Source organism: Apis dorsata, unplaced genomic scaffold, assembly GCF_000469605.1.
Source record: "Apis dorsata unplaced genomic scaffold, Apis dorsata 1.3 scaffold_78, whole genome shotgun sequence".
NCBI lineage: Eukaryota > Metazoa > Arthropoda > Insecta > Hymenoptera > Apidae > Apis > Apis dorsata.
This window is the reverse complement of record NW_006263376.1, coordinates 733,495-745,071: the sequence shown is the minus strand read 5'-3', so window position 1 is coordinate 745,071 and position 11,577 is coordinate 733,495. Positions and strand designations below refer to the sequence as shown.

The window sequence follows — 11,577 nt, the reverse complement described above, 5'->3', positions numbered from 1 at the left end:
AAAAAAAAAAAAAAAAAAAGATTAAAAAATAAATTATTTTTTTTAATTAGTAGCGCTATCTCTTCGAAAAATATTAAAACATATGGAATATCATTATTGTTGATAAGGTAAATTTTTTTAAAGTCTTTGATTAATACCGCCATCTCTTTGAAAAATGCTGAAACCTCTTTTCTTTTAATTTTAATATTCTGAAAAAAGATGTCGCCTCTTATTAAGATCCATTAAAAAAAATTTACTCTATCGATAACATTTACGATATGTTTGAGTATTTTATAAAGAGATAGCGTTATTAGACAAGTTCTATATATAAAAATATATATATATATATATTATATTCTATATATAAAAATTGATTTATATCTCTTTATATACATTACGTGGGTAATACTTGAGTAATATTACAATGTAATTTAAGATCAGATTATCAACTTTATGTATCATATTTTAATAAAATTTCAATTACTTTTGAAACAAACAGAAAAGATCTAAGATATTTAGAATGGATATTACTATTATCTAATGAATAAATAAAAAGTTTTATGATAATTTTATATTATTTATTTTTTATCACAAGAATATTAAGGAATAGAAATTATATTTTTACAATAACGAATGCAAGAACTTGAATTAATAAAAAATGGCAATGAATCGTGACATCAGGAAACAAAAAAATTATTCTAATTCAATGAAATATAATTTGATAAAAATTTTATTAATACTATCAATGGAAATTCTTATGAATATGTTTACTGTACTCATTCTTGATACATAATACACCAAAAATTGAAATAATGTACGCTATAATATACTGTTCCTGATGTAGAGATTAAATAATTGCGTATTTTCTATATTTTTACAGATGAAATCCAGATAACAAAAATTATTGAATTGAATATTTTAATTGTTTTGCTGCTGTGGTTTTGACCAATCTACATTCAAAATAAGATGATCATAACCATAACCATTGAGTGTAGCAATAGCTTTTGCAGCTTCCATCCTATATTTGAAATGTACATATGCAAATCCTTTGCAAAGATTAGTTTGTTTGTCTTTAGCAAGATAAAACTTCAGTACAGATCCAAATGGCTTAACCAATTCATCCAAATCTGCATCAGTAGTGCTTTCCGACAAATTAGAAATACGAATAGCGGTAGTATCGTCACGTCTTTGCATTTGCATAGAATCTCCACGTTTGCTTCCTCCATCACGCATACCAGGTGGTATGTATTTACTACCTTGAGGTTTCAATTCTGTCATTGTTCCAGGAGCACCAGTATTAACAAGAGGTTTCTTATCATCTGGTACTTTACCTGCAAATTAATCCACATTTTCCATATATAAAATGGAAAAATTCTAAATAATTTTTTTACAAATAGTAATTCATAATGATAAAAAATACCTCCAGCAAGAACAGTATCTTTATAAGGACATTTGGATGTCCAATGATCTCCATTGCAATTACGACATTTAACTACACCTTTATCTCCCATATTCTTTAACTTTTCAAGAGTATCTTCTTCAACCTTATTTTCTTCTTCTTTACTGGAAATAAATTGCATGAAGACATCTTCACCGCCAACTGTAGTAGCAGGATTAGGTCCAGGTCTGTCATCCGCAGAATCTCCAAATTTGGCCCAATTTTTACGAGCAGCTATAGTTTTTGAAACTACACGTCTTTCTATTTTGTATGTACGAACAACTTTGACTTTTTTGTTGTCTTGATTATATTTATATTCAGTAAGAATTTTAAAGCCATTTTCATAAGATTCTGAAGGTGGAGGTAATGCTCCTCCTTCTTCTTCAACCTCATCAGCCCAACTAGATTTTACTTCTGCCACAGGCATTCCAGAAATTTATTCAACTAACATAAATAAAAATTAATTAAAAATTAATATAAATAATATTTTTATATTATTGTCTAATAATGAATGAAAAATTATATTGATTAAAAATTATTTTTAATAATGTGACAGATGCGACACAATAGGTTAGATTAGTAAATTAGAATTGATAAATAAAACAAGAATATTGATAATATTGATTAAAAAGCTATTTAATCATAATTTATAAAAAAATAATTAAAATTTAATAAATGAACAATAAATAAAAATAATATAATAAAAAAAATTTATTAATGTTGTATGAATATAATAACAAAAAAATATGTTTAAGCTATAAGATCATAAAATTAATGTGCAAACAGAAATTTGGTGATCCATTTTAAATATATTTTGCTGTAAATACTTACCGATCAAAATTATTGCACAGAGAATCGACGTGAATATGATATATATAAAAAATTAACAAGAAAGTAAATTCTATAGTGTAAATGAAAATGAGCCGAAATGGAGGAATTTCCGCATGTGATTGAATTGGTTTGTCAGCGGCTCTGGCGGTGATCTTTTGAAGCATGAATACTCCGAAATTAATGGCGACGTCTAGCGTTGTCGTATTCAGTGTAAAAAAATAATGTTTTCCGGATCCGTACAACGATCGTGTACGGAAAAGTATTAACAAAAGTAAATATAAACGTAATTGAATTCAGTGTGAAAGTAAAAGAGTAATCGCGATAATGGACCAGGCACCTGCAGGTAAGAAAAGAATGTTGTGATTTGGCGATTTGGCCAAGCGCGGTCTTGCACATTCCCACTCCGGGCGAGCATAACGTTCCATCTTTTTTATTAACCGTAATATCTATGATCTATCGTTCTAGCATTTTAGTTAGTCAGAATTGAGGATTTGTGAGTTTCCACGCAATGGAAATAATGAGATATGTTTAAAAAAGACAAAATGTAGATTCTAAATAGTAGGTTATGTAAACCTGTGCAACGTATTAGGCTACCATTAAAAAGCTATTCACTCGACGAGTTAAATTCTCCTCAAGCGAATCTCCGTAGATATATTTACAAAGTGATAAGTTACAAAACAGATTCAATATTTCAGGTTACGATGGGCTGATTTAGGACTGCATACTTTAAAAATAAGAGATCCTATTTCAGTACTGTATTTAAATATTGCCTTTTATATCGTAATAATTGTATAAGTAACTCATTGTTGTTAGGGTATCATACTAATTCTTTTCATTTTGGTATAATACCCAGATACAGAGTTACGGAACATCATAGACAAACTGGCTCAGTTCGTGGCTCGCAATGGACCAGAGTTCGAGCAGATGACAAAAAACAAGCAGAAGGACAACCCAAAATTTGGTTTCCTGTTCGGTGGAGAGCACTTCAACTACTATCAATACAAAGTGACTACAGAGCAAGCCAGTAAGTGGGATACAGCCCCTTAACAGCTACAACAATTGAGAAGCATAATGGCCATGCTTTATTCGACGAACAAGGAATGACTTTGAAAAAGAGATACGGGTGAAAGGGTCTGAATTCGTCATAGTGAACATACAAAACTATTATTCATCGAATATGAGCACTTGATTTCAAGATTTTGGAATTACTATTTATTAAGCAGAATGCTTTAGCTAAAGACATATTCTATTTCTTGGCAATGGTGATTTTAAGAAGATGTAGTTTTAAGATTCTTACTGGAGCTTATCTAATATGGACTACATTATTGATATATTGCTTCAATCTATGTGGGAAGTATAACCCACTAATACCCTGTAATACCCTAGTACTGTAAAAAAAAAAGTAAAAAATACATGTATATATATATATAAATATAATACAGGGAAAGATTATAGTGCTCCTAAAAGACTTACCGAATTTTCAATATAATTCTCTCATAAATGCCAAGAATTTTATTATGCACTGGTAGAAGATAAGACTCAACAGAAATTGGACTATTTGTATACTTTTTCAATATCCATTGAAGGAATCAAACATCTTACAATAATTCACCGTCATTCGTTTACAGTTTTAAAGCAAAAAGGAATAAATCCAATGCAAAATGCAGACCCACGTTTAAACGTTTCGCAGCAGCAGCAAACAGCCGTTACCGTCGCGCAGCCACTGAATAACGTCAATCTTGCACCTGGCCTAAATACTCAAAACAATGGATTAAACCCGGTTGTGGGAATTGGACCAGTGGGAAATCAAGGTGGTCCGGTTATACCTGGAGTACCAGGACAAATTGGAGGGCCAGGAAATGCAGGACCGCCAATTGGACCAGTTCCTGGTGCTATGGGAGGTGTGAATCCATCTATTGGTGGTGTGAATCAACCGGTTAACATTGGAGGACCTCCTGGATGGCTTCAAAATGAGTTAGCAAACCTTCAGTCACAGCAGACCACGTTACAGGAACAAGTTAGACAATCAGAACAAAATTTGGCTGCGCAACATGCTGCATTGATGGCACAACAACAAGGAAGGGTTGAGGATGCTGTGAGACAAGCTCAAGAAACAGCTTTACAAAATAGTGCACAAAGCACAAATACAGATCTTACTGCATTTGATGCAGTATTACAGCCTATTATTGATAGCTGCACAAAGGATAGTATAAGTGCAGGAAAAGCCTGGATACTCCAAAATTCGGTTACTCCGCAAAGTAATCAAGTCGTTGCGGATCACTTGCTGAAAAAGTAAAAATTATATTCGATTTTAATAATATAATATTAATATTAAAAAAATATATATGTGTATATATTAATTTCTATTTATCTTTTTCAGAGTGATTCAGGCAACAAATTTTAGTCATAAACTTCACATCATCTATCTGGTCAACGATGTCTTACATCATTGGTAAGTATAATATTTATTTATAACTGCAAATTTTTTATTTTGCAATATTTGTAGAGATCGAATTTTTTAAATTAAAGTATATTTTACTTATTGAATGCAAGATTTAATACTTCAATTTCAGTATAAATAATATTTATAATTATAAAGTTTGATAATTTTTATGAAATTAGTCGTGCACGATATTTAATTTTAAACTTCTTTAGTGCAAGAAAAAAATCTATGGATCTTCGCAAGGCGATGGAAAGTGTTGTTGTTCCCATGTTCTGTAACACTTCACTAGCTGCATCAGAAGAACAACTTAATAAATTAAATAAACTATTAAGTTTGTGGGAGTCAAAAAATAATTACTTTGATGAAGGAATTATAGATAAATTGAAACAACCAAGTACATCTTGGTCTGAATATCAGGCTAACTTGGTTGCACAACATGCCAGCGCTATTACACCAATCACTACATCAACAAAACAAACTTTTGATAATTATCAAGCACAACATCAAGCATTTGTTACACATGCTTTAAGACAAATTCAAAATATCGAGCAACAAAAAATTGCAATTGATCAACAATTGAAAGCTCCTCCTCCACCACCACCACAATTGGTAAGTTAATTTTATCTCTTATACATATTTTACATATATGTATATATAATATATAATATGAAATGTTTTATTTTACAGAATCAACAGAATATGTCTATGCCACCTAGTCATTCCGGTCCTCCAGCTCCAATAAGCACAGATGTAAATTTCAGTCAACCACCACCTGGATGGGGTGTACCACCTGGAAATGAACCTCCACCATTTTCAAATGTTCCATTACCAGACTTTTCAAAACCTCCACCTGGATTTGGTCCACCACCTGTTATACACGAGCCCTCTGTTGAAGATTTAATGCCCAGTATGCCTTATTACGAACTTCCTGCTGGCTTGATGGTGCCCTTAATCAAATTAGAAGATGCTGAATATAAACCTTTGGATCCAGAAGCTATTAGACTACCACCTCCTGCCCCTCCAAGCGAACGACTAGTAGCTGCTGTCGAAGCATTTTATGCACCACCGAATCATGACTCTCCACGGGACAGGTAAGATATAATGAAAATATTGACTTTTAAATTTTATATAGATTTTTAAATTTTATATTATAATATTATATTGTAATTACAGTGACGGTTGGGAAAAATTAGGTTTATACGAGTATTACAAAGCAAAAAATGCCGCACGTAAACGTAAAGAAGAAGATATAATAGCTGGTATAAGACAAAAATCAAAATCGCCATCACCAATTCTAAGGCCAAGATCTAAAAGTCCTAGTCCACCAAAGAAACGATATCGAAGTAAATCGCGAAGTAGATCACGCTCAAGATCTAGAGGTAGAAGCAGATCTAGATCTCCCGCTGCCAATCACAGACGTAACAGTCGTAACAGCAATCATAATAACAGAAGCAGAAGAAGGAGAAATAGCAACAAGGATCGAAGTCCTGATAGGAGAATGGATAGGCAAGATCGAAGTCCAACTCCGCCCAGTTTTCTGTAAGTATTATTAATACTAATAGAAAATGATATGTATGAAAGTTCAATTTCTAAAAGAATTAATTTTTTTTTAGCGGATCAACTTACAGTAAAGCTCCTCAAGAAATTAGCCTCGACGAAAGTAACAAAGGTCATCAGTTGCTCAAAAAGATGGGTTGGGGAGGTGCGGGACTTGGTGCCAATGAACAGGGTATTGAAGCTCCAATATCGGGAGGTGAAATTAGAGATAAAAATGATCAGTATAAAGGCGTCGGTATTAATCTAAATGATCCATATGAGAACTTTAGAAAGAGTAAAGGTCAAGCATTTATAACTAGAATGAAAGCGAGAGCGGAAGAACGTGCCGAGGAAAGAGGCGAACGGGACTGAATATAATCGAGATAAACAATTAATTTGTCTATAACCGTTTCGATGAAATATAATTATCGCATGCAGCATGAATTCGCATGCTCCCACAATTATAATCGACACAAGTTTTCAACAATCAATCTTTTTCAATCAATCATAACACATGTAATGTTTTTATTCGGTGATTTTAATATTTTTTTCAATCGCTATTAGCCTAACGAATAGTTTATATCCATTTCCCCATCGCGTTATATCAATATTATATAATAATTGTTTATTATTGAAATTGCAAAGTTATAACTATATATGTTTTAGAATTTTATATTCTCGTTAAAAGTAACGATCAATTATTTCATATTTTTAAATATTTCAAAAAAAAAAACAAAAAATAATCATCTAAATATCGTGTCGATCATTCGTGGGTGCAAACCATTTATCTGTATATTTCCAAATGAGGAAAATACTACGAGTGAATGATGAAAGAAAAGAAGAATTGTTTATAAAAATAATTATGTACTTGTCAATTTATAATTAAGACAAGCGATATATAAGTTTATGATCACATATGCACCAGAAATATTACAAATTTTATGGTGCATAAACAACAAAAAAAATATACGATTTTATGCATCTCTTGTACATTATGTACAAAACTACTACTCGATTTTCGGCAAGATTACCATTAATGATAATACATGATTTATCTATTACTAATTTGAGATATCTTGATAAAAATAACAACCAAAAGATTAATCAAAGTCGACCAATCGCACGGTTTACGTCCATCGCGAATTAAATATGCAACATTATATATTATATTCCACATAACATCTACTAAAATTAATTCTGCTCCAATGTAAAACAGTGATAAACTAATTTGCTAAATGTCTGTATAAGAGAATAAGAGGACCTTCATTGTGCAGTCATCATTCGCACGTGGAAAAAAAAAAATGGAACTAAAAAAAGTACTTGTATTTAGTAAGTTAATATAATAAATGACTATATTGGATACATAAAAATAAATTGATAAATAAATACTGTATGTTCAAACACAATGATAGAAAAATTATAGAAAAAGAACGAGGAAAAGAAAGGAAGAAATATTGATTAAAATTAACAACTCTTCAATTTAAGAAAATCTCAACATCCGATGGTATTGTTAATTGTCAGAATTGCCTTCTTGAACTCCCCCAGCGGCAGTAGATATTGAAACCGAATAAATCCAACGTCAAACCGGTTTCACAGCGATAAGAGTCAGAAGTTACATGCTTGGTGGCGTAAACAAAGCCACTATGTATTCTTAATAATTATCTTACAAAGTCGTCTTCAATTTTAATATTCTTTTTATAATTATGTTTTTTAAGTATTTTTTTATCCGTATACATTTATATTAAAGTGTAATATGTTTTTAAAGATTTTAACATATTAATGAGATGTTGGGGTTTATTAGATTGGAAAGCGATATTTATAGTTTTTAAAATGATTGCGTATTTTAATTTTGATTCAATAATCGCTTTTCTTCTTTCAAATACATCATTATATAGTCGTAATATCGTTTCATAACATTTTTCAAAAATTTTAAAGATAATTAGCTCTCGAGAACCGTAAACATTAAGATCAACGATGATTCTGCAATATCCAGCGCCCTTCTTGAGAAATAATTTCGTTGATGGCAAAGGTCGATGATAAAATGCAATAATAAATAAAAAAGCAAACTGGAATTAATAAATTAAAACACTTGGTTTATAGGAGAATATTTTCTGTTGTACAATCTATGTAGATGGTATTATTGTATCAATATCTTCAGATATAGTTGTGTCAATGCACTTGATAGTTATATGATTCCAAAAAGAAAAAATCAAAATAATTTTGATGATCTTATAACGATGCTATAAACACAGTTCAATTCATTTTTTAAAAATTACGACCACATTTATGAAACAGTTATGAAAATCAAGGTAAATGCAATAAGAAAGAATTACCAAAAAAAACGCATTTTTTTTACAAATCGATGCATTGCTTATTTTGAATAGAATGATTCGGCTATATTTAAAAAAACCGAATTCGTATATTTCACATATACATATCCATACATATATAAATTGATATAGCACATTTAAACAAAAAATAATACTGAAACTGAAAAGTATATAAAGATAAAAAATAGATTACGTTAATAATTTTGGCATGCATCCATTGGATACGCATATTTGTTGTAAAGTATTATTCTTAGAATATGTTTCAATTTAAGAATATGTTCTTAAGAAAAAATAATTACCAGAATAAGTGAATTAATATATTTAAAAAGTAATATATATATATATATAATATATAATATATATATATATATTAATTTCTTTTAAATTAATATTTTATCTATATAAAATTTGAAATCAATTCTTTTAATTTATGCTCGTTCATTCCGTTCTAAATATGCTAGTAAAAAAATGAAACACTGGTTGTATTCATTCAGGAATCTAATTTTTTGAATTGTAAAATATGAATATTAATAATATTGATAACACTTATAATTGTATATCGTATACAATTTGAACTTCGAAAACAATATTCTGCATAAATGCAATTTATTAAATATTTTACTTCGTATTATCTAGGGATACATTTTAACAAAAGGTAACAAATTAAGAAATTCCACATTGTGCTTTGATTTTTTTTGCTTAAGATATATATATATATATATAAAATCTAATTAACAATAAAATTATAGTTTTCGTCAGATGTCATTTTGATCATCATAATTTTTGTATCATTAAATAAGATAAGTTTCATATTATTTACTAGACGCTATCATTTTACTTTTGTTTATCAAGATTTTTACGGATGTTGTCAAATTAGAACGATTTACCTTGGACATATTACGTACAGGGATCCATATAAAGACATATCACAATCTTGTTGCAATCAATTGCAACATATTGCAATATTCCATTATGTTATACGATGAACGTAACAGCAGTTTATGAAGTTAGTATATATAATAAAAATTTTCATTGAATAATTGAAAAAATTTCGAAATTACAAAATATACATATACAGAGTAATTTTACAAATACAAATTGAATATGTTATCATTAACCATATGTTATATTTTTATATTTGATCAATGGTTTGATGAATAGTGAATATGTAAAAAAAATAAGTTTTTCTTACAATCATTTATTCATCAATTCTTATCGTTACGTACATTATCTTTTGAAAATTAACTATAAATCACGATCTATCGGAGATAACAGATGACCTCAAAGTAATTAGAAACCGGATTTTGCACTCGAGTCGCGTATTTAGACCGGAAGTGCGTGTCTCTGGAGTTCGCTTTAAATAGTCACTCACTGCCGACTTCCTTACATATAGGTATCGATAAAGAGAATTTATTATTAATTTCAGTGAACATTCTTTGACAATCTATTTTTAATATTATGATAACAATTATAATTAGCTTTGTGTTTTTTTTTGTAATAGTGTCTCTGATATGGAATTTTACCTAAATTTAAATATCACAAATATCCAATGTTTCAATTTCTACATAGAAAAAAGGAAAAATATACTACTTCCTGCAGATAATTTATGAATAAAAGTCATTAAGAAAAGTCGCGAATATCAAAAAAAATATTATCGAAATAAAAATATAATTTACTTTTACTTATAAATCGATGTCATTGCAAATTCTGCATTTCGATATATTATAGAAAAAAAATCTTAAAGAACAAAAATATTTTATGTTTCTCTTTTTTTTTTTTCGATTACTTGCCGCCTTCTCTTTTTTCTCGCAACCGAAAGGTGCACGCAAAGAGACGCCACAACGAACATACATATCGGCATACCTACGTGTCGGCTGACTCGGACAGAGAAAACAGGTTAGCGTGACTTGTGAATTAGAGAGAAACGTGTGCATTCGCAACAACGGCAGTGGATCGTGGACGAGGATGGATAGTTGGAGATTGGTGAGTAGGACGAGGACAGTAAGAAGGCACCGCGTTGCATTCCACGTGATCGAGAGAAGGGCACGCCTCGACCGTCGAGTCACGCGCTCAACCACGCGTTTACTCTTACCGACACGTGCACGCAATGTGTCCGACCGGGCATTCGGTTGAATAGAGATCTTGTTATTTTACGTGTACGAAGCGCAATGACATTTCTTAAAGATTGGTCCATTATATATATCGATTTACGAAAGATATAATATTATTTCGTTGCTTCAATTTAATTGATTTTAGAAATTTAGTTTTTTCATGAGTCTGTTTAAATAATTTTTCGAATTCTGTGTAATATTCTGTGTAATATCTCATCTATGCGCTGTCTTTTCAAAATTATTGATTTCGATTAAAATAATAGAAAAACGGATAAATAGCTCATGCTAAAAAATTTTTTTTGAATTTTTATATCGTATATGTTAATTTAAAAAATATTATTAAGTAATTGTTGATTTTTAAAAAATTGATTCTATTATGTAGTTGTATATATTGATTTTTAATTTGTCATGGGAGTATATAATATATATAATATAAGAGTATATAGAAAGTATAATTTCAGAGATATTCATTAATTTTCATTAATTATTAGTATTCATTTCTTTATGTATTTTTAAATATGTTGATTCGATTTGCGAAGATTAAATTAAATTAAATACAAAATAATAAAATGTACTTATATATTGTTTAATAAAATTTATACGATAAAAAGGAGAGAAACATTCGTGGGATTCTCAGGTTCAAATAAACCAGTTCGGAGTTTGTTTCTTGGGAACGTGCGGACCTATCAGGATTTCTTCACGGGAATCGAAATCTACTCAGGGTAAGAAGGGAACATGATGTAACGTCTATAATTATGTATCGGCCAGGCGAATGTTCTAATTTACCAAGGACAAACGAGCGGACATTTCTGCGAGACGTGATTTTCAGGCGATAATCGAGGGGAAGCACCTCGATGCACTCGACGATGCAATCACCGTGACGTAATTGCTTTCACGTGCCCTCACTCG

At 30.1% G+C, this 11,577-nt stretch overlaps 2 protein-coding genes across 4 annotated transcripts; one reads left to right on the top strand and one right to left on the bottom strand.

Annotated features, from left to right (window-relative positions):
- Nucleotides 1–716: 716 nt before the first annotated feature.
- LOC102671345 (eukaryotic translation initiation factor 3 subunit G) lies at nucleotides 717–2,412 on the bottom strand. The gene is made up of 3 exons (XM_006610815.2): nucleotides 2,249–2,412; nucleotides 1,400–1,861; nucleotides 717–1,310 (listed from the first exon to the last, which is right to left on the bottom strand). Exons 2-3 carry the CDS (start codon nucleotides 1,842–1,844, stop codon nucleotides 898–900), a joined length of 858 nt encoding a protein of 285 aa, XP_006610878.1. The 5' UTR covers nucleotides 1,845–1,861; nucleotides 2,249–2,412; the 3' UTR covers nucleotides 717–897.
- A 1-nt stretch (nucleotide 2,413) lies between these two features.
- Nucleotides 2,414–8,403, top strand: LOC102671472 (calcium homeostasis endoplasmic reticulum protein). Of its 3 annotated transcripts, none has more exons than XM_006610818.2 (8): nucleotides 2,414–2,591; nucleotides 3,102–3,272; nucleotides 3,939–4,540; nucleotides 4,629–4,700; nucleotides 4,904–5,300; nucleotides 5,379–5,782; nucleotides 5,865–6,230; nucleotides 6,305–7,633. In XM_006610818.2, exons 3-8 carry the CDS (start codon nucleotides 4,143–4,145, stop codon nucleotides 6,597–6,599), a joined length of 1,932 nt encoding a protein of 643 aa, XP_006610881.1. In that variant the 5' UTR covers nucleotides 2,414–2,591; nucleotides 3,102–3,272; nucleotides 3,939–4,142; the 3' UTR covers nucleotides 6,600–7,633. The 3 variants fall into 3 exon arrangements, with proteins under 3 accessions (XP_006610881.1, XP_006610879.1, XP_006610880.1); XM_006610816.2 differs by having other exon boundaries at nucleotides 2,422–2,591; nucleotides 3,877–4,540; XM_006610817.2 differs by lacking the exon at nucleotides 2,414–2,591 and adding an exon at nucleotides 2,669–2,687 and having other exon boundaries at nucleotides 3,877–4,540; nucleotides 6,305–8,403.
- Nucleotides 8,404–11,577: the final 3,174 nt, after the last annotated feature.